At 37.9% G+C, this 23,571-nt stretch overlaps 1 protein-coding gene across 5 annotated transcripts in view; it reads left to right on the forward strand.

Annotated features, from left to right (window-relative positions):
• FNIP2 (folliculin interacting protein 2) overlaps window positions 1–23,571 on the forward strand; it is a 52,126-nt gene that overhangs the window by 13,998 nt on the left and 14,557 nt on the right. The window contains exons 1-13 of one of the 5 annotated variants that reach the window (XM_052778254.1): window positions 1,359–1,902; window positions 8,532–8,658; window positions 12,100–12,234; window positions 13,339–13,439; window positions 13,522–13,593; window positions 14,270–14,370; window positions 14,511–14,600; window positions 15,743–15,814; window positions 16,419–16,548; window positions 19,975–20,176; window positions 20,744–20,832; window positions 21,687–21,833; window positions 22,004–22,173. In XM_052778254.1, coding sequence (XP_052634214.1) covers window positions 1,718–1,902; window positions 8,532–8,658; window positions 12,100–12,234; window positions 13,339–13,439; window positions 13,522–13,593; window positions 14,270–14,370; window positions 14,511–14,600; window positions 15,743–15,814; window positions 16,419–16,548; window positions 19,975–20,176; window positions 20,744–20,832; window positions 21,687–21,833; window positions 22,004–22,173 — 1,621 coding nt within the window. In that variant the 5' untranslated portion in view covers window positions 1,359–1,717. Of the gene's footprint in view, window positions 1–1,358; window positions 1,903–8,182; window positions 8,316–8,531; window positions 8,659–12,099; window positions 12,235–13,338; window positions 13,440–13,521; window positions 13,594–14,269; window positions 14,371–14,510; window positions 14,601–15,742; window positions 15,815–16,418; window positions 16,549–19,974; window positions 20,177–20,743; window positions 20,833–21,686; window positions 21,834–22,003; window positions 22,174–23,571 lie in introns of those variants that run through there. The other 4 variants (XM_052778284.1, XM_052778270.1, XM_052778261.1 and 1 more) reach the window with 4 other exon arrangements.

Genomic DNA, 23,571 nt, shown 5'->3' on the forward strand with positions numbered 1-23,571 from the left:
TTGCAGTCATTTACCTGAATGTTTCTGAATTTTGTTTCAGTTTTTGTTTGGGGAAAAGATAGGACAAGTGAAGGCTGTCAGTTGCTGATCTTGGTCTAAGTGTAGGAACCTGGCCATCAGTTGCTTGTTTCATTCGCACCTCAAAGGTGACTATGAACACTGATGTTTAAAGTAGTCCTCCTCAATGAGGTGAGGGCTAGGAGTCACTCTTTCGCAGATGGTTTGAATAACTTGAGAACAGGCCAACACTTTTCACTTGTTTCCCCTTGGGAGGAGGAATGATTGTGATTTAGTACTTCTCACTATGGGAATTGAAACTGAGCTTTTTTTTTTTTTTTTAATTGCTATAGGCTTCCCTCTGTAACTGAGCAAGTTGTTCAATCTAACCTTGCTCTAGTTTTCTACTTGACTTTTGTCCGGTGTTTAGAGGTTGGGGTTTACTGAGATTACAAAATCCTTTTAAGAAGGGTGCTGTGCTATTTAGGAGGTAGCACGTAGCCCTAGGTTTTGAAATCTTACTGTGTTTTCTAACTCTACTGCTGTATTTCTGGGTGACCATTAGCAAAGTTATTTTCCCTTTTTAATCTGGAAGAGAAATAGCACTATGGCTCTCATCTTATAAAAAGTCTAAAATTTTACTGTTGGGGAGGGAGCTATGTAAGGTGTGAATTATGAGCAGACATGTATGGCTAACTTTTTTTAAAGCAGAGGTAGAGAAAAGGACTTTGTTCTACAGTAGAATTACCTGAGCCTGAACAAAATGTCAGGTTCCTTCGTTCTGTTTAAAAACTTAAATTTTCTTGGTCAGAAATATTTTATTAGATATTTTTGTCAACAGTACTTCCATTAAATTGTTTTAATAGGCACATGACTATAAATTCTCATCAACCAACTTGATGTCTGTAACAAACTTTTTTGGTTGCTGTTTTCCCTTCTACTTTTTTAAGAAAGCTTTTCAAAATAGTAGTTTCAGATTCTTAGCCAAGTGTAAATACTATTTGTCCTTAAAAGTAAAAGCACTACAGTGCAGCATATTTACTGTGTTTCTTGGTGTTGGTCATTATTTTAAACTGATAACCATATGGCAATGATGACAGATTCTTATTTGCTCCTAAGCTATATGAGGTTGCTAGGGGCTGTCAGATGACACTTGCTCACATGAGAGCCATTAACAGGGTGTTGTAGCCAGTGTTAGAACAACCTTGCAACTAAGGGCGAGTCACTGCAAAAGCAACTATGCTTTTTTTTTTTTTAAGAGGCCATATGGTTCAGTCTTGTGACTACATAATTGCCGGCTACCTAATCACATACCAGGAAACAAACATAGCTAAAGTCAATATTAGCTGTTGTATCTGCTACAGCTTTGTGCCAGGCTTGGTAGGAAAAACTCTTTAACAGCAGCAAGAGCAAGTCTACGATGGCTTCTGAAACTTGAAAGTCATGTCTACTCCTCTGTCTGGAATAATTGCAGCAGTACATTAGCTACAGCTGTCTTTCTGCATTAATGGCTTATAGAATATATGAAGATCTCTTTGCCTTTTTTTTTCCGAACAGGAAATTCAGTGGAGAGTGTTCCTGTATAGGGAAGAAAGCTGATGGTAAATTACCATCGTTAATGGTTGATCTATAGTAAAGAAATCCGCTTGAGGCTCTATCTCTTCAGCAGCTGTTTAGTTTCTTTGAGGGAGCTTTACAAGAGGATTTGTAGCAAAAGAAAATGTGTGGGGGTACACCAAAAGCTACAAATGGCACAGGGGGACAAATAGAAAGACCAAGAAACAACAATGATATACCACTTGGAAATAATCTCTCTTGTACCAAATTGGATGAAAGGATTAGAAAATCTTTGAGAGACCAAAGTGTCAGCTGTGTGAACAAAGTGACTAGACTGCTGCAAAACAGGTATGCATGTAACTTTTTTGATATATATGATTTTTGACAGAGAATGGACATTTTTAGTTGATATTATATTTATAATGATGTGCCTTAAAGGCTATTTTGTAAATAATTGGAAAAGTTCTATTAGAAGCTTATTCTTGCTGATCATGGTGACTGGTACTCCAGAAAGTCTTCCCTGTTGTTTGAAACTGAATCTACATTCTTGACTCTGATGTGTAAGATTTATGTATATGCAAACTGAGGCATGAAGAATAATTGCCTTTCTTTTCAGTTAAGGTTAAATAATCTTACCTTCTCTTTCTAGTTTTCTAATTAGTTTCCCCTCTTTTATTTTTTTTTGCCACCTCCTGTGTTAGTGGGTCAAGTAGTAACAGTGTGCAGAGCAGACAGGAGAGAAAGCTATGAAGTGGGGGAAGAATGGAGAGGGGAACCCTCTGCTTTAACTTGTAAATGACCTTTAGATCAAGCATTACATCAAAGTAATCTGGAGTATGAAGAGTGTTTCTTTGACTTTTGTAGTGTCTTTTTCAGATGTGTGCCAGCATGTCTCCAATGTCTGAGTCGCTACTGCTATGTAACTGTGTTGAAAATGTGGTTCAGGGCAGCTTTCTTCCAAATTAATATTCTACATTCAGGGTTGCTGATCTAAGAAGCAGAAAAATATAGATAGGTAGGTATATAGATATGTTTCAGCCTTTTTATTTCTCTAGCCTATAGAAGTTGCACTGAAGTAGTGAGTGGTTAGTCACTTTCAAAAATGTTTTAAGGTCAGCTGAAGTAGTTTTTGAATATAAATTAATAGGTCACTCTTCAGCTATTGCATGCATGTGTGCTGATTATTATAAAGGTGAACCAAAAGCTTTCTTTGTAAAGATCAGGATTTGGAGATCTATATTAGCTGAAAATACTGATTTGGGGCAGAATGAGGCAACTTTTTGTGACTTTTTTCCAGAAACAAACGAGTCTGCTTTCCCCTAAGTAAAAGACACCTTCTTGCCTCCATGTCTCATATCTGTAATGGGAGAAATGTTGAACAAGCCAAAGGAAAGTAGCTTATATGCCAATTTAAGAGAAAATAAAGCAAACTTAAGCTTAATAGGGAATCTGGGCAGAAAACTTCCCAGGATATCTGTAACCTGTTCCAAACTTGTGGCTTCACTTCAAAAAAAAAAAAAAAAAAAAATCCATGTGTTTTAATATCTTTAGTAGACCTGGTTTTCCTGTTGTATGAAAGTAGAAAGTTTGATTATTTTTTTTTTATTATTTATTTTGACTTGAAGATGATGTTTATTAGTCCTAGCATCTTCCACATGCAGGAAAGATCTGGTCTGATAGTGAGGCTAGATAAGCTAGGCTGTTCAAACAGACTGCTGATGCTGAAGGGATTAATCACATTGCCTCTTCTTCCTTTGCTTTCTGACATCATGCTCTTGTCCTTTTTCCCCGTGCTGGCCTTGGCCTTTCCAAATCCTTTGGGAACTGGCTCCCCTTAGGGAGTCAGTTCAGCTCACTAAGCAGGCAGAAAACTGACTTGGAAACAAGAAAACTCAATTAACATTCTAACTAGCCTCGATACTTGTTTGGAATGTATTGGGAACGTTTTCTTTGTGCCCTTTCCTAAAGGTATATACCTCCATGGATGAAGTGAATTAGTATAACTCATGCTGCCACCAAGAGGTGGAGATTCCATTGCCTTCCAGTTCTTACTTCCTTTTTCCAGCTACGTTTCTGATCTGCTTTCATGTGCAGGGATAGACTTCTGCTGCTGCAGAGAATTCGCTTAGTTTACAGAAGGGTCATGTAGTTCCAAAAAGAGGAGAAGGGAGAAAGGATATGTGGGGCTTTTATTTTTTTGTGGTTAAATAAGAAAACATTACGTTTGGTCAAAATAACCACATTTAACCTGAAATATGAACACCCGCACAAGCTCATATTAATTTAATTAATTCAGCTAATTTTTAAGAATATGCAGGACCTGGCATAATGCATTGGTTTTAAGCCAAAGTGAAACATTTCAGTTAGCTGTCAGTCTCTTCAGAAGCCTGTTTTGTCATTTTGCATTACACTGACACTCAGGTGGCTGAAAAAAACCCTACTATAATTTTATTCATTTTATTTGTAACATTTGTTTTATAAGTCATTTAGCAATATGTATTCCTTCAGCACAGATCTTTTATCATTCTGTTTACTAAGTAGTTCTTAAACAGGAATTGAATATGTAAGATCTTTATTGTATAAGCAGAATGAGAAAATTTTTATGTAAACAGGGCTAAGGCAAATGATGTTTCAGTTAGTGTTTAGCAAAATTTATTTTTGAAGGTTTTTTTTAAGCTTGCTGAAAGAAGCAACATTTGTTGTCCAAAAGCAGTGATTGTAGCACACTTATTCTTGCTAAACTTTCATAAGAAATACGAAGCTTACTCTGGGGGCTATGTAGTTTTGTTATCAGAAGTAACACTTTCAGCAGTAGGTACATGTGCAAAACTACTCATATATAACTCACATAGCTTCCTTCAGTACTTACATATGGTTGGGTAAGCTGTTTTAGGCAGAAACAGGAAAAAGAGACAATCAACAGTGTGCCAGTTTAGAGTTTAGATTTTACCAAATGAGTATAAGGAAAACAACTGAGTCTTGAGACATGAAGTAGGAGAGTGTTGGGGGTGGTGGTGAAGTGCTAAAAGGGCACTTCTGATGTGAATAAACATTGGTATTTGTTATATTTGGACATGGAGTAGACTGTTAGAATCTCATAATGTGGTGCAGCTGGAAAATAAGGAGCTTTTTGTAAGTGTGTTGACGGTTTGCTTTCCAGTCCGAAAGTGGAAGAATTAATAATTTCATTACAGAATTGTCAATGAAAAATAGAAAATTCAATCTAATAATGTGCAAATTCTGGTGCAAGCTTTTCACATAACAATTTCAGAATCTTCTTTTTCCCCATCCTCTATCTCTCACATACGCATCGTGAGGATCTTCTTGTTGCCTTAAAGTTAACATTAGTTCATATTGTGGCCTTGGGGGGGAGAGGGGAAAGGGTCTGTTATCTCCTTCACTATTTATTTTTGGAGGATAGAAATACATATCCCTTCGTCAAACTTGGTGGTTGAAATTGATTAGTGAATTAACAAATAATTGGGCGAGGTGAACCTGTATGCATATAGGTTGCCTGTGAGCACAGGAGCCTTTTTTCCTTAGGAAAAAATAGGCTAAAATATTTCTGTTGCCTATTTCAGATATTTTGGTCTTACTTTTTAGAAACAACTGATTGAAAAGTGAAAGGTTTTTTCGTCTTACTCAAACCCTTAAGCTATTACTTTCTAACATCTAAAGGAATGTTAAGCTATACAGTGCAGATGTGGTGGGGTTTTTTTCATAAACTGATATTTTGTGCAAGAGAATCTTAACTCTTTTTCAAAAACTGTATGTGAAGAAAAAAGAAGCACATGCCTTTCAGCATTGCTAAATAAGCAAGAAGCTGATACGGAGACAAGTAACGGTTTGGGGTTTTGGTTTTTATGCATGTGAAACTGGAGCTGACCAATGAGCTTTTGTACTGTCTGTATTCAACACACTGCTTTTTAGGAGATGATTGAATACTCCCACTGTCCCTGTTTTGGTGGCTGTATGTTATATAAGCTAGCTTGAACAATAAAGGGTGGAAGTACTGTAAGCAGTCTGCTCATCAGCTTTTGTGATGGGGAAAAACATCCTGGTCATCTGACTAGTCTTGGGCCTGGTGCTAGATTCCACGTGGAAGTAATGAGACTATGGGTTTATATGCCTGTATAACCTGCCTATAGATATACTTGATCTTATCAAATGAGATTTTAGTAGGATGGATCTCTCCTGTAACAGGTAGGACTGCTGCAGGAACTGCATCTGTGTTTTGGGTAATCCAAAGCCTGAAAGCAAAGACTTCATTAGAACATAAGTTTGGTATTTGGTTAATACTCCAAGCAGCATTATCTGAAGTCACTTCCCTAGATTTGGTCTATTAGTCACATAAAGCTCTGTATGATAAATTTTATGTAACTTCGTAGCTTGTTGCTGTCTGGTACTAGAATCTGTTTGAAGTTCTGAAAGACTGCAGCAATCTCTACTTCTAGCATGCTGTGTGGAAAAGGCACCTCAGCAGGCTGTTAATTTGGCTTCTACTTCAGCATTTGTTATAAAACCCAGTTCACGTCTCATACAGAAGTTGGCACCACACAAGCAACATATAGTTTGCTTTAGTGCAGAATGTGGGAGTTCACCTGTTCATAAGGAAAACTAAATTCATGCAACATAAGTATTGAGCATGCTTTTAGCATCGGTGGGCCGATGCAGAGCTGGATTGACTCAATCTGTGCCTGCAATTAATCTTTCTCAGTTTAGACTTGCAGTCCTGTGGTCTGAACTACAGATCCTGCTGTGCCAGTCCTGGAGATAAATAAGGCTTTGCACTTGCATACAATTTAAATTAAGGCCGTAGAGATGTACCTTTTCTTTGTTGTTTAAAGGAGGGAAGACCTGTGGCCTTTTTAAGAACGCAGCATAGTTACTTCAGGTATTGTCTGTTGTAGAAAGTGTGTAAATAAATAGGTAGCTGTATAACTGAAGAGGTATCAGAGTTATCTGGTACTGAAGAATATCAGATTCATGCAGCAGACTAGAATGAAGTCTATTGATGGCCCTGACTTCTCACATTCTGTATAACTGGATTTTGTAATAGCATGGCATAGGCAGTGGGCTGGGAAACTAGTAACAGGCTTTTAAAACAGATGGTGTAGTTACAGCTCTCTGTATATGTGAGGTGTGTAGGATCTTTGTTGGGCAACTATCAACAATGGTATCAGGTCTGATCTCATGCAGGTTAACTTAATGCTGTGACTCCCTTTGAAAGGGAAGACTTGAAAAGAAATCTGCCTGGCACTCCTAGCATTTTGGAGGCAACATGTTACAAACATATCAACAAGTTTCCTCACTGTTGATGGCAAAACAGCCTTTAGCATCATTCCATGATCTGGCTTTGATGTGTACTGGACCCTTGTATATTACGTACATGGAGTATACTTGTATCAGGGTGCCTTACAGTGGAGATAAGTATCTGGCTTATTCTGTCCCAAGGTATTTAAAAATAGAATAAAACCTTCCAGACTGATGAGGTCTTTCAGGTTTGAAAAAGGTGCTTATTTAGGCTTATTTTTCTTTCTAGCTACATGGAAAGGGGAGTTGATCCCTGAAATGCAAGATGAAGCACAAAGAAGAAATTAAGCTGGCTTTATAATGATTTTAAATTTGCAAGTCTCTGAGTGTGCTCCTAAAGCAGTTGCCTATGGTTACCTTACTGACTCTAGCAGGAGTTGATGGTGTTTAACTCACTATTGATTTATGGCTATTAACAGAGCATGGAATAAAAGAAATGGCTTCAGAAATTTTTGTCTTTCAGCTCTATAGAGTTTTTGTGCTCTTTCTTCAATTCTATACTGTCCTTCTCTGTAGGGCAGAGTTTGGAAAAAGTCATGTATGAAACATACTTTTGGGTGGGAGATCAGTGTGGCCTTGACTGTTATGCAATTTGTTAAACCAACAACTATTAATAACAGTTGTACTCTTACCCCCTAGATGTGGTCCATCCAGGTCAGGGATGAGGCAATATGACTGAGCGCCAGTGTTGTGTGGCACTGCTATATGCAGTAGTAGGTTTTTTCCATTAATTCCATCCTGTCAGCTGCATAAGATGAACAGCATTTTCTGTAGTTGAACCGGAGGCCAAGCAAACCTCCATATTCTGACGTGCAGACTGACTCCCTTTGGAATTAGGAAATAGTCTCTTGCCATTGCAGCCATGATCAGTTGTGCTCCTTAGCCTCTTGCGGTAGCGCAAGGAGGCAAGTCGTGTGCCATGGTGTATCTCTGAGGAACGGGAAGATTCTGGCTTGAGAGTTTTTTGCTTCAGATTGAATCTCAGTGGTATCTTGGTTCCATCTACTAAATGAGTTTCATCATAGTGAGAGATCAAGTCTTGGTAATCTACAATTACTCTGTAAACCCTCAAACATCTCAGAAAAGAAAGGGGAAAAGTAATGGATCAACATAAACCTTGTCTTTCAGTTACAAGAATTAAACTTCGGAAAAATCGTAACTTATATTGCCAGGAATAGGCCAAATGGAATTGGATTTGTGGTGCTTAGAGAAGAGAAGGATGAGGGAGGGTATAAGCCTTGAGCTTGTGAAAGGCTGTAGTAAAAAGAATGGTAATCCGTTGTTCTTTATTGCGACTGAGAGAATTGCACAAAATAGTACACCTATCTTGCAATTAGGATGACCCAGACTCTGTACAGAGAAGAGAGTAAATTTAAGAGAAGTTAAGCCCTGGAGCGGATTGCTGAGACAAAGTTTTGTGTTCCCTTTCTGGAAAATTTTGAAGAAAGGTTGGATGAAAATTGGTCTGGCTGTGCCTGCCTGTGTATCAGTGACACTGGGCTTAGATGCTCCTTTGAGTTCCTTTTTGGTCAGAGTTCTGTGATTTAAGCCTGTTTCTTGTAAATGCTGAGTAAAAGATGTGTTTGCCAAATACCTGTTTCTTCACTTAAGTAAGCCTGCAAAGTAAGCACACTATTTTAACTTCTTGTGTTTATAATCTGCAGCTGGTCCTCTTCAGAGTTTGACTTGAATGAAATCCGCCTGATAGTTTACCAAGACTGTGAGAGGAGAGGCAGACAGGTCTTATTTGATTCCAAAGCAGTCCGCAAAATTGATGAAGCTGTGGTTCAGGTATGAAATGCTAATTTTCCTTTTGTCCTACTGCTCTTTTTGTTTCCCTTCGCAAAAGCGGGAATTACCGTATGACAGTGTCAACTTCTCAATCTTACTTGTGATTTTTCACTTGATTCTGTGATAGCTGCAACAAGAGTGTGTTAGATTCTAAAAAGCCTACGAACACATATGTGGTATCTGGTATTTTTATTATAAATATGGTATTGAAACTTAACAACTTAGACCTGATTTGCTTTCAAGCAAAGCAATCTATATATACCCCTTTAAACTGAGTATTTCCTTAGCCTTTTTAACGTCAACTGGGTTTGCTTTTTGTTGTTAGCCCTGGTTGTGCTGTTCCATTGTTCCAGTGATGTCTAGCATGTCTCTAAATGTGCTTGTCTTCCTTTGGTGTTTGGATTAGTAAAGCTGTTGGCTTTATGTGAATTAAAACAACTCCACTTTTGCTAACCATGCTGTAATGTGTAAGACTGACACATGGCAATATATGGCCACATAAGTTTTGGTGACACACATAGAAGCAAGAGTAGGTGCTGTCAAGATGCAAATTCTTTGTGCTGCTCTCCAGGCACACAAATTGTGGAATAATACTTCCAGGAAACTTAGGTGATTTTAAGACAAGTAAAACAATAGTAGCTTCTGGTTTGTGGTTGTTTTGGTTTGGTTTTTTTGTTTGTTTAGTTGGTTGGTTTGTTTTTTTTTTTACTAGCTCTGTGTTTCTCTTCTACATTGAATTATTTCAAATTTTTGTTTGTTTTGAAGCCTTTGTTACAACCAGCAGCTTCAGCCTGTCAGACTAGCATGGCTTATTGTAGAATCACTAGCTATATACAAATATTTGTGACTTGTAGAAATTACATAGGAAGATGCTTAAAAACCAGCAATCTCTATTTCGGTCACACTGCAAATATGCTATTGTGTCAAATCAGTAAAACTGATGAGCATCATCAGCTGATGACTGATCATCTACTTAAGAGGGTAAATGGGTCAGATTGGTCAGTTAATCTTGCTCCCCCCTCAAGGTCATTACTTTGTGTCTTAAGGTTGGTTTAAAACACCCAGCATGTGAGGAAGAACTGTATTTCTGGCTTCATTTAAATACTCAAATTATTCCACTTGCTTGAATACTTTAAACTAAAAGTTAACTACAAAATGTCCTGTCAGAAACTCTATGCAACACTGTCATAAAACAGCTTAGAACCTCCCTCATAACACATGATACAGGCTATAATCTGTTTTGTGGCCAGACGCTAATTTGGGTACCTTTTAAAACAGCCAAAGCACTTTGAATGGCATGCAAACACAGATGTTAAAAGTGATCTTGAATGTTTCATCATTTGTTTGGTATGTTATCAAGCAGTGAGCCTAAAACTTGATTCATTTAAAGTTAAGGCAGAATTACTCTCAAGCTCAGTTCTGTTTAAACTAAAGTCGTGAAAGCGTATATGTGTGTTTATACTGTGTATTTATCCATTTTCCTGAAATACAGTAAAGCTTATTCACATTGAACATTCAAATACATTGTTTGTCTTTAAAGCATGCAATAAACTTATCTGCGGGAACTAGCAGGTCTGTATTCCATTTAAACATTTTTTCTTTAATATACTGCATTTCTTTTCAGTGTTCTTAATCTAATCTCCAGTTCTTTCTGCAGATGGCATATATCAGACCACTTTTATTAGGCATTTTTTGTCAATAGCTCATTCAACACATGACTACTGGCACTGGTGCATTTCTAAACCCCTAATGACAGTCACATTGGGATTAGATAAGCAATAGCACAAATACTATGCCAGGAGAAACTGCACAAAAGGAGTGCAAATATAGGATAAAATATAAAGTCCAGGATTTTACTTTTTTAACATGCTAGTAGGCTTATTTTTAAATCAGTAAAGGAGCTGTGCTATCACTGTAGTTTAAATTCAACTTTTAAAAAATGACAGATCATCTACTCTGCTCTTCTTGGCCTGCTCTTCCTCTTCTTCTGCATCTTTTGCCCATTTCATCATTCTGTCATCGGGACTTGAGTATTCTAAAACTTACTACAGTTACTGCACTGTAGCATTCAAAGTGTTCATCTTAAAAATCAGTCGTGTGGAATATTGGCTTCTACTTTTATTTCCATTTAATTTCCTGTTATCGTTCCTTTCTTGTCTTGCCGAGCCCAAAATATGTGATGTAAATTTGGCTATGGCTGCTTTTTACTAGCATCTAGGTTATTACTATTTCTTTTTGTCTGTTTGCTTGTTTTTTCTGTAAACTATCTACAGGTACCTTGTTGACATTTTAAAAAAATTTAGTTGATCTCTGCCAATGCACGTTCCCAATGAGGTAAACCATGCTGGTGCAAAATAAGACTTGTAAAAATACACTTCATTCTGATGTGCACCGTATGATTGAATGTTTACATTAATACACATTAAATATATGTTCATTAAGGGATTTTGACGTTCTTAAATATATAAAAAGTTCAAGAGTGTGAGATACGCTTTCTTTAGACTTTGTAAGTAGTTTTCATTGCTGCAAAGTTACAGTTTTGCTCCCTTCATACAAAACCTTTCAAGTGCGTGAGAAGTATGTTTGAAATAATGTGGCCCTTTTAACTGACATCTAATGGACATTCAAACTGGGGGGGGGAAGGCAGCCGTTAAAGAAAACAAGAAACTCATTGGTTTTCGTTCAAGAAAACTATTAAGCAAATCCCAATGAATTAAATGCAGCTTGTCTTATGAAACATATACGAATAACATTAATGTAATCGGTATCTTTCCAAGACTTCCTTTGCACCTTTCTGATCAGTTCTAAGATGACGTTAAAACAGTGACTTGAGAGTAAACTTTGAATTAAGTGGTCATCTGTATTTAAGCATTTATTTGCTTGCCTTTTTTTTTTTTTTTTTTAACACAACTCCTTTATAGGTTTAACAAATAGATTTTATGACCTGGTAATTCTACTAAATGATGCATTTTTTCACCCCTTTTTTTGTTGGCTGTTCTGTTTAAGAAATCTGTTGCTCAGTTGGGGAGAAAAAGTTTTATGCAATTTGAGTGATTAATTGTGCAAATGATTATAAAAATTGGTTTGTAAGCAACCTATAAGCTGAGATTTTGTTTACATAAACTTTGGTAAACGTTACACAGAGCAATTCATGACAATTGGGAATGATCTTCCAGTGGAACTTTGACTAATTACTCTGACTGTGTGTGATACTATGAAATCTTGTCTGACTGTAAATGTGCGAGTAGTTTTGCACTTTCTCTGATGGCCTTTTTTAAAAATCTTTTAAAATTTATACATATTTTCTGAACCAAATAAGAGTATCTTTTATTTCTGTTGCTTACCTGTAGTTTAAGAAAAATCTTGCCATGGTAGGTTTACAGATGGGACTTCTCATATTTGCTTTAATTGTTTTCATCATATTGCTCTGTTTTGACACAGAAAATGGCAGAGGATGCTTCTGTAAAGACTTCTGCCAAGAACTGCCAAGCAAGCAATGGGAACAACAATATTTCTTCCCATAGTCCCTCAATAAGCTGTATGCAAAATATCAAAGAACAGATACCGAAGTATCAGGTAATGTTCATTACTTTTCTTGCTTGTGTTTATCCATTTTACTGAAGAAGTTTGTATATAAAAGCCTTAACTTACACGCATTGAATGACTAGTTATATTTCTAGTATATTACGAGTTGATCTGAACCTTGAGATATCTACCCTATCTTTAAAGAGCTGTAGAGTAAAACATGTGGGTACATCTTAACCTTTTGGTCTATCTTGGTCTTGTCTTTGAAAGAGTTACAAAAGATATTTAGTAGCATTATTATTTGTGAAGGTCATAAAAAGCACTATACCGTTCTCTGTTCTTGTTTTGAAAGATGTCTACCTATGCTTCAGGTCAGTTCTGAAGAAGCTGTTGAACATGGTATATTAAGAGTCCCTTTATTCTGTCTTCCTGTGACATGAAATTTTTAAGAGAACTGTTTTCTAGGTACTCTGGCTGTTTCTCAGTGAAAACATAAACATTTCATCTAGAAAAATGTAATTTTGAAGCACATATAGATTAAGGTAGAAAAAAAATGATATTTAACTAGAAGGTAAGTGATTTCCTTCAGAATTAACAAACTTCTCTCCATATTTGCTATTGATGATCAGTCTTTGAAACAAAATAAGAAATCGGTCTGATTATACTTAGAAACACAGTCTTCACAAATTATTTTCTAATCAAAAATGTTTCTAAGAAGCTTTCTATAAAGGCAGAGAAAGAGAATTTACTCATTTGAATAAGGAAGACAGTTTAATGCTTGGGGATCCAGACCACAGAATTTAAATCCTGTGAACACCTACAGGTTTCATCAAACACTCCATTATATGGGAATGTTGCTGGACACAGCTATTTCTTTGGAAATACAGTATATCTTTTTTCCTCTTTCTTGCCTTTGGAAGTCCCCTGGTATAAGGGTAACAATGCCCATCTAGTGAGTAAAACAGAGTATGTCTTCCAGCTGTACTTGCTTGTACATGCACTCAGTGTGTTAGAACCACACAGGATCTTAGTCTACATGGAAAAGCAGAACTTATTTGTATTCTCCATCCAAAATGTAGCACTATGGCACTATGTTAAATTGAAATAGTATGCCAAGTTATTATTGACTTTGCTCTTCCCATCTTGTCTGTGTAGTACACCAGACCAGCCTCTGATGTCAACATGCTGGGAGAAATGATGTTTGGCTCAGTGGCAATGAGTTACAAAGGCTCCACCTTGAAAATTCACTATATACGGTGAGTGTCCTTTTCTTTGATGCACTCTCTTGTCAGGCGCTTGGAATTGATGACTCACTGAAATGACTGTTTATCCTTTCAGCTCTCCCCCACAGCTGATGATAAGTAAAGTCTTCTCAGCCAGGGTAGGAAGCTTCAGTGGAAGTAACAATAAGTAAGAACCTTGTTTTTATTTTTTTCTTCCATATCCAATGTAGTTGTCTTTTCTTCTTTCTCCTTTTGTAGTCCTTCTGTCACTGCTTCTAAATTTGACTTAGCTGAAGTGGAAAAGTCTAGTAGAAAATCAGAAATGGCAGCTGTGGAGAAGGATTCTCTTTATAGATCACAGCCAGGCCACCCAAGTTTAAAAAGTAAAATCCCTCCAAGTTTCTGCTTCTTAATTTGTCTAGGGCATGCAGTTAACTTCAGAGGTTAGGTGCTTTGGACAATCAAAGCCTCTATGTCTTCCTGCTGCCACCAGAACGGTGAAAAAGAGGTGTGTGTTGAGAAACCTTTGTGTCTCTGTACCCCCTTTCTGTTTCTTTCAACAATGACAGAAGATACACTGTTTCTCATCTGTTCCCTTTTTCCCTGTCCCAAAAATGCACAAATGTGAATAAACTGAATCCCAAATGTGACATACAGAAACTTACAATAATACAAAGAGGGAGCCTATATAGAAAATAAATGCCTGTTTCCTTACAGCTTCAGAAAACCTACTGGTCCTTGAGTTAGATTGTAAAGTTAATCCTCAGCCTTCTTTTTTTCATAAAATGAGCCTAATTCTCAAGCTTATATTAATGCTTATTGATCACATTCTTAAGGAACATTGGCCTTTTCATCCTTTTTAGCTTACAAGATAGCTTTGAATACATCAACCAAGATCCCAGCCTGGGAAAGCTGAGCTCGAATCAGAATGCTTTGGGAACCTGTCGCAGTGGAAGTAATTTAGGTAAATATTTCCAGGTTCTATGTCTTTCTGACAACATGAGGCCATCTGTTCGTTCAGTTTATTTTTTTCCTGTGGATCACCACCTTTCCCCCCCCCCTTTTTTTGCATTGCGTTTTTTCTACATTGCTTTTGTTTCCTAGGTGTGTTACAGCTGTGTAGCAGCAAACTGCTGCAGGGTGTGTCTGAAGGAGGTCCCCTCCGGCTCATCCGCAGTGCTTCTTTCTTTGCAGGTTTGTGTGGAATGCCAGCCACAGTGTGACCCATCCATATGCACACACAAATCCAGCTCTTTCTGAATCCTTGCAGGACATACATAATTACTCTCTAGAAACAGAAAGGGCTAAAATAGTGACAAGAGATGTATCTGCTTATACTTAAAAATCTTTCTTCCAAAAAAATAGCTAAATCAATTGCTTTTTGTTCATATTTCTTTTCTAATTCCTGTGTTTAATTTTAAAGGTATTTTTATGCAGTGTTTTAAATAATGAATGAGCCCTCATGTTTCTTAGAGAACTTATGTTTCCTGGCTTGTAGCTGGTTTCTTGCTAGTGTGCAGGTGTCTTGCTGGTGTACAGCTTTTTTCTTCTCTTACCTCTTGCTACTTTTTTTTAATTTGATGGCAGACATTCAAAACTAATTCTTGAGCTAAGTCTGGGAGGCTTTAAGGTTTTTTTTTTAACAATATCAATTTCTTATCTTTTTCAAAACTTTAAACTACATAAAGTCTCCTTTTACAGGCATACTGATGAGCCATGCAGGTGGGTAGATCTTAGGCCTAATTAGTTCTGTTAATTGCAAAAATGTGAACTGGAATACCAATGCAGTTTCTTCACAGCCTTTGCAAATCTTGCATGCTCTACAATTTGAGTGACTCTGCACTACTAACACTTCAACATAATATGACATAAGCTGAATGTTTCTTACTGTGAGGCTTTGGATAGTAAATCTCTGCTTGTGGAGTGAATCAGAAGTTTAATGGACCTCCTGTTTGACTATTTCATTATGATGTTAACCTGTGTAAAATGACAATCTTGCACACACAAAAAAATGTAAAGAGTGACAGATGGGGGTATCACCAGCCCTCATTTTCAAAGCATATCTGATTTCTAATAATGTAGACTGTATTCACATTCTTAAGCTTCTTAGAGATGTTTTTAGATTGGGGCAAATAACCAACTTCCTCTAGTAACTCAGTATGGGAATACTGTTTGCTGCCACCTCTGCTCACACCATACTGCTTATTTGGAGTAACAGTACAGTATGTAACCTTGCTGTTTTATGACCTTTAAACTTAAACATTTTTTTTTAAATGCTGACAAATAGTATGATTAGTTATGTAATATTTTCTGTTGATCTGATCTGTTTGTTTTAGCACACAGCACGCCTGTTGATATGCCTAGTAGAGGACAAAATGAGGACAGAGACAGCGGCATTGCTCGGTCAGGTATCTGCTGTCTTTTTTGCCTGCTTTTGTGATTATGTTACAATTCTTTGGTGCACTGATTCACCTGACATATAGGCACCTTATGACCTGTAAATCCAAAATTTTTGGATCTGCTGAGGAGTTTTCCTTCTCCTTTTGCCCCAAGCCTTAATGCAAGAATATTGGTAATGATATTCTTTGTTTACAGCCATTGTTTTCTGGGTTCTTAACCAATATATAATTTGGAGAAAGAACTGGCTGGAGCCCTTACTAAAGCAAGGGAAAAGAAGATGGTTTTGCACTGAATAGGAAAAGGAGGGCAGGAGACCAGGAGATCTGTATGTTGTAATGGGAGGGCAACACCTCTTAGGACAGAATGCTTTTAATGAGAATAAGAATACTTTCAGTATGTTCTAGTGAGGAAGATCTATGACTTTGTAAGAAAAGAATGTCCTCAGGCAGCAAGATTTATTTAAAATAATTGTGTCTCCTGTAGCAAGTGAGTTATGTGAAAAAGATTGGCAAGAAAGAGCAATATTTGTGGGAATTTGTTCCCAGTTAAAGAAAAATATTTAACCGGCACTTTGCAATTCAGTATATGTGGGGTTTCTTGCTTTCTTGATAGCATCTCTGAGCAGCCTTCTGGTCACTCCTTTTCCATCTCCAAGCTCTTCTTCATCATCTTCTAGCAGCTACCAACGTCGCTGGCTCCGAAGTCAGACAACCAGTTTAGAGAATGGAATTGTTCCAAGGTGGTGAGTGCAACACCTTCCTTCTTACAACAGCTGTTTGGCAGGCATTTAAGCTAAATAGAGCTTAAGCTTCTCTTCTTTAAAAGGACAAATCCTGTTATTAAATGCTCTCAATTCAGTCTAACTTCTATGCATGTTACATAAGATTGCCAATATGAAGAAAGGTTTTGGCTGAATATGAACTGCAAGGCCCGATTTGAAACATACTTATTTTTATTGAACGTATAGGCTGTGTCTGAAGCCACATTCTGAAAAGCAAATTAAAAAGTTTCTGAAGGAGCAGAGCATCCTGTTGAGATGAAAGGGACTGTAACAGCACTGCTGCCATAATTACATTATACTATGATGAAGTCTGACTAGTGAGCAGTTACTGAAATTTTGGAGTAATAGCCCATGACAACTCTCCTGGCTGGTACAGGATGTTCCTGATGTGACTTCTGCCAAAACAGGAAGAAAAAAAAGAGCTGTGATCAAAAAGCTTGGCTTCTGTTTTGGAATTTTATTAGCTTTTGTAGCTCAGTGGCATAACAAAGCATGGAATGCAGCAGACCTTTCATAGCTAATAAGCAAATTCTTTCCTTGTCAGCTGCAAAACAGCAAATGGTTCTTGATTATCTGCTCATATGTACTCATCCACCTGTACCCAGAGACAGCATGGAATTAGTGAAGAGCTACAAGAAATTCCTACTGTTTGGCCTTTCTCCCTCTTTGTTTTCAGTTAAAGGAAGCTTAAAAGCTGCCAGTTAAAATATGTGGTCAGTAAAAAACAAAACAAAAACCTTTTGGAAGAGACTTCTTTCCCTAGGGTCAACACTTGAAGCTTTTCCTGGATATTCTTTCCGAATCATTTTTTAACATGAAGAATCATGCAGTGGTGCTAATATAGCAGTCATGCTTTCTAAGTCATGCTTGCAGTTGAGAATAAGCTAGTAAACATTTTGCTTTCAGTAAATTGAAGTACTTTTTGGTCTAGTTTCCTGAAGAAATAGGGCTGAGAGCAGTGCATGCAAAAAAGTTAAAACATTTAGGGTAAATAAGGTAATTTCAGCCCAGTTTAAGTAGTAGTCAAAGTTTCACAAATAGAAATTTCCTCAAAGTGTTAAGAAACTAAAAAATTGTTTAGAGGAAAGCAGCCCTTTTGGGCGGCTGCTTCGCTGTAGGGAGTAGGTTGTGTTTCTTCCATGTTGGAGAATCTATGCTGGGGAAAGATATTGGAAACAGGACATTTTTATTTCCGCTATCTAGATCTACTCTTGAATTGGGATTCTTTCTAAGCCAAAAAGCCTCTTCAGATACTTGTTTTCTGATTACTTGCTAGAGAAACAGTAGGCTTCTGATTGAATACTTCAGTGACAGCAAAGTTTGCACTTCAGTTTGTACAGCCAAGATTCTACAGTCTCTGTGACTGATGTTTTAGGCCAATAGCTCAAAGAAAATGAGATGTCTAGCTGGAACTCCATGTAGTCAATTGGCAGGCAAGCTAAATTAGCAGCTTTGTTGAAAAGGCTTCTCTCGCAGACCTAAAGTCTTCAATTTCTGTTCCTGGGAAGCAGTACAAAAGCTTGTGATGTTTCTTAGATGATGACTGACCATCCTTTCCCAACTTCCTTGGGAATTTCTGTCTCTGCATGCAAGTTCCTGAAGTTCAAATGAGGTTATGTTTCTGTCTTGAACTCTAGTTTCCCACAAGCTGGTTTTTTCTGGGGTTTTATTGTGTGTGGTTTTTTCCTGTATTCCTGGACTCATACCTCTATGATGAGAAAGTTTTGTATATTTAACTTTGTCAAACCAATTAAACTGTAAACCACTTATTTTTAGAATGAACTTAGAATGAATGCTTAGCATTCAGGCTTTCCTCTTGTTAATTGCTTCATAGTGGTCTATAAATGCCACAGGCTCCATTTCAAGATAATTCTGATATGAAAAGCCTTCAAGCCTTTAATTACCACTCACTGATATTGCAGTCTTAACTTACAAAGAAACTCCAAAACCAAGCTATTTCCATATGAGCTGCTGCTCTGAATGTCTCCATTTGTGTTCTAATGGCTTTCTTGTCTGTTCTTACCCTTCTCCCCCTATAATTTCTCAGTGGATTAAAAGCCATTATTCAATTAAAGTTCCTTCCAAAAGACATTTTGACTATACTATTTTACTCATTCATGTATATACTTTTTTTTTTCAGTTAAATTGATCAAGAAACTTTAAGCAAGAAAAAATAATAGTTCTGTAAATCCAGCAACATCAGTATCTAGCACAGCAATGCCAGTATTTATGGAGGAACAGGATGAGGGGATTGCCACCCTTTTGTGTAATCACAGAAGAACTTATGCTGGGCTGAGACTTGTGGATATCATCCATATCGGCTGCCTGTGCAAAAGGACTAGCTTGGAATTTAGATCCGGTTGCTGTGGTACTTGTCTAATTGAGTCTTGAAAATCTCCAAGGATGGGGATTTCACAGCCTCTCTGGACAATGCCCTCCAGTGTATTAACCATTTTCCCCCCTATTTGGCATCATTTGCAAACTTGCTGAAGGTGTGTTTTGATCCACAGACCAGGCTGATAATGAAGATATTGAGCAGTATTGATCTCAGTATCAACCCATGTGAAATATTGAAAAGTGGTATAACTGTTGAAAGAAATGTGGCAGAACTGTCAAGTGAATAAAGAGAACTTGGGGAAATAATAATGGTTGTAAAATAACCACTGTGGTTTTTTTGTTTTGGTTTTTGTTCTTGGTTTGTTAGGGGGTTTTTTTAGCAGAAAACAAAGCATTTTAAGCTGAAGTATATCCAACTTTGAGCTAGGCATACATGTATTTGTAGGTGTTAAGTTTGTGTTTTCACAGTAATTACTAAGTGGTGACATTTTGTCTTCAGTTAAAATAGAAAGTTTTATTTTTCATGGTTAAGTGCCTTAAAACATTCATCTTCAGATGCTGGAACAGTATAGGTAGCATGTTTCCCAACTTCCCTCGTGAGCGGCAGTACAGATTCAAGAGCATTATGGACACGCTGCTGAGCACCTAGGCAGGAGTTTGAGTGCTGAATGCAGTTCACAGCTCTGAAATTACCTTTAACCTCTTTTGCTAATGATTTTGTATGTTGTCTCCATTCTCTTTTCTTAATCTCCCTTAAAGATAAATCCAGAAGGAGGGATTTTGTAGTAACTCTCTTTCAGAGGAAAATGTTCACACCACTTTAGGAGCTGGCATCTTTGGAGGTTGCCTTCCTCCTATCTGAGCAAACATAGGTCTTACCTGACATTTTGATGGATATCCTCTGTTCAGAGACAGGTGACAGCAAAGTCTTTTGTAGTCAGTCAAAGGAGACCTAAGAATGAATTACCTTCTACTATAGAGAGAGATATGGATAGAAGACAAATTACCTCTCAGTACATAGGTAACTGTCCTAACAAATCTGTCTTACAGGTCCACTGAAGAAATGTTTAGTATGGCTGATGAAAGTTGCAGCTCCAATCCTGCAATGGTTCGGAGGAAAAAAATTGCAATCAGCATAATCTTTTCTCTGCCTGAAAAAGAAGCAGCACAGAGAAACTTCCAGGATTTCTTCTTCTCTCACTTTCCTCTTTTTGAATCTCACATGAACAAGCTGAAATATGCAATAGAAAAGGTACAGAATTCTATTTTGGCTTAATGTGGAAAAGTAAGTGTCAAACAGAATGAAGTATTCTAGAATCTGATAGATGAAGAGTGGGAGAAGGTGCGTGGTTTCAAGCTTCCCTCCCTCCCTCCTTACACATGTAGTCTTGAACCTGAGCCCAGTGTAGGAATTGAGCGTTTATTTTCTAGTCAGAATGAGAATGGAGAGTTTTATGCTATGGGTGGCTTTTCTTTTTCTTTTCTTCTCACCATATTTCACTATGAGGTTTTCTCGACTCCCTGGAGACTGTGGAAATGATGGTATTCTATCCTTTCATGCAGTCACTAGAAGAGATACACAAAATGTTTGTTGCTGTCTTCCCCTTACTCTCTCAAAAATGTTCTATTCTCTCCCCATGTCCAGTCTTAGGGATTAGTCTCTCATGAGGTGGAGGGAGGTTGGCAGCTATTGCTGTCCTGAGTGGCTGTATAGCACTGGGGCTAGATCTTAATTATTTTGACATGTTAATGAAGCTTAAAAAGATGAAGAATGTGAATCCTTTAAGAAGCTGTTTTGTGTCTTTAACTCTTAATCAAGGCCATGATCTCATGTAGAAAAATAGCAGAATCCAGCCAAAGAGTGCAGGTTTATATCAGCCGTGTCATGGATGCCCTGGGAGAATTCAGGTGAGTTGATGGAATTCTGAATTACAAGGAGAGCCCTTCTCATGCCCCTCTAAAGATACTTGTCACTTCCAGTTATAAGCAACTGAATGCAGGGTCTTTTAATTTAGCCAGTCTTGAAGTTAGTGTGAATGAATTTTCTGTATTGGGTACATGTTTTTAGAAAACTTTAGCAAAACCATCTCAGCCATTTTCAGAATGAGAGTAAAAGTAGTTCTGTTGCACCCACCTGTACCTGGGACTGTCAGTTAAAGTCTTTAAGATCTCATGAAGAGTTGGCTTCCGCTGATGCCTGTGTAGATGAGTGGATCAATTCTTGTATTCAGGCAGATGAATTGTCTACTCCTAGCTATAGATGCTGAACGGTGTAACTGACAAGAAAGTTGCTGTCAAAGGCTCTCTTTTTGGTACCTAAGAGAGGAAGGAATGGCCAGAGGCCACGAAAGGCAGCCCAGGAGAGACAGACAAGGCTTTGGTGGGATGGAGTTTCTGTAATGTCTGGAATGTGGAAGCAAATCACTGCAATGAATAGAATGGGTTCTGTCCCCCCTCAAAATGATTTCTGAATCATTTCTCTGAATACAAATACATAGGGGAATGCAAGAAAGGGAAGACAAATATATAATTCATATGAAGACACTAAGTTACTGGTACACTAAATTAAACAGACTAGTGTTCTGGGACACTAGTAATTAGTGTGTCTGGAAAACTCTTCCAGTTTGTTTAGTCTTCTAGACCTTACAAAAAAAAAAAAAAAGAAAAAGCAATGGACGATAGAAGAGGAGAGGGGCTACTTGTATTTGCAAGGTTGAAATGTGCATGTTAACACTTACTCTTGGGGAATTTTTTTTGAGCAGAGTTACCATCTGGAACCTGTATTCTGTTCCAAGAATTGCAGAGCCTGTGTGGCTTAATATGATGTCCAGCACCCTGGAAAAGAATCAGCTATGCCAGCGTTTTCTTAAAGAATTTACATTTCTGATAGAACAGATCAACAAAAATCAGTAAGCTTCTCCCACTTCCTTTTTCTTAAAAAAACAAACAAACAATTCCCCCCCCCCCCCCCCCCCCCCAAAATCCAACCCCACCCCTTGTGTGCTTCCTTATGCATGTGGATGTTAAAGCACTTAATATTCTTTTACTGGTGTTACTTCGGTCATATTCTTTTTCCTAGGTTCTTTGCTGCTTTGTTAACCGCAGTGCTGACATATCATCTGGCTTGGGTCCCAACGGTAATGCCGGTTGACCATCCTCCCATAAAAGCCTTCTCCGAGAAGCGCACATCACAGTCTGTGAACATGCTGGCAAAATCCCATCCATATAACCCTCTCTGGGCACAGCTTGGTCAGTAGGAAATGGAAAGCTTCAGACCTCTCTATAACTGGCACCTTCCTGCATCCACTCCTCATATCTAAGAGCTACTTGTGATCCAGATCATGTTTGCTGATTTGCCTTGCTGTAAGCTGGGCAGAGCTATCAACAGATGTCTTGCACCTGGTTAAACAGAGCATTGGAGGCCTGTTTGCATAGCCTGAGTGCTCTGCTTTTTTCCTTGGTCCCTTGTCATCCTCTGTTACACTGCCTGGTTAAGTAACTTGGTATAGAAGTATGAAGATGGTGCAAGTGCTGTGAACGATCTGAGCAGTTTGGGAAGAACAAGAGGGAACAGACTGGATTGAGGGAAGTTCTCTGGGCCTTGGAGGCCCTTTGTAGTTGAAAATGCCCTGGTTACCTCCTTTTATCTCTTTGTCACAGAGCTAGGATGGACACCAAGATAACAGTAGAAATCTGGCAACTGGCAGTACCTCCATTCATTCACAGTTATGTGAGTGGGCTTGGGCCAAGATTCTTCTTTCTATGCCCAGCTCCTCAGGCTGTTCTCTGACAAATATTTTATAGCTTATAAGTTATCTTGATACAGGGGATTCAATAACTGCTGTCAAATGAGTAGGTGAGTGAGAGCTGAGAGAATAACGCTGCCAGTGGTAAATCCTTGAAAATTCTTCCTCTTCTTGGCAGTAGCTGTGAGTCTGACATCAAATTGGCCTTAACTTTAACTGATATACTATATTGCCGTGTAAAATAACACACATGCACACTAAAGCAATAATGTGACTTTTACACTGTGCTACTGGCTGTGTTTCTTGCTAATTGTCTCAGTTATGGTTGTTATTTTCAGCAATTTTTATGAAACTAAGAGTTGCTACCTTGGCCATGTAGTTGTAGTTTAAGTGTTTCCTGTTTTAGGATGTCTTTAAAATGTTATGCAGAGGAGTAACGGATTAGACTTGGAGGGGAAAACAGAAGCTTGCTAGGGTGTTGAGGATGGAGCCGGGCCTGGGGTTACAAAAAACAGCTGGACTGGAGGCGTAAGATCAGCAGTAGCTCTTGTGGTCACTCCCAAGAGCCACCACTGGTGACTAGTCAAGAATCTGTTTCTCTTCTTGCCTTCCCAGGCTGTATGTTGCTACCAGCATTGGCCTAGCCAAGTTCTCAGTGCCTGAACTCAAAATGCTTTCTGGTTTCGTTTATTTCTTATAAAGCCTAAAAGCCATTATCTGGTAGTTGCAGTAAGTGATAATGAAAGTAAGATGTTGCCCTCTGCTGGTCTCCTTCTTAAGAAAGGGTGGGGGTGTGGTGTGTGAAATAAAAAATCATGGGGCTTAGTGCTTTAAAATGGAAATTACTTTTTATTAAGGAAAGGATTTTGATGTACCTGTCTTTCTACCTTCAGACCTATGT

Source organism: Harpia harpyja, chromosome 2 (genome assembly GCF_026419915.1).
Source record: "Harpia harpyja isolate bHarHar1 chromosome 2, bHarHar1 primary haplotype, whole genome shotgun sequence".
NCBI lineage: Eukaryota > Metazoa > Chordata > Aves > Accipitriformes > Accipitridae > Harpia > Harpia harpyja.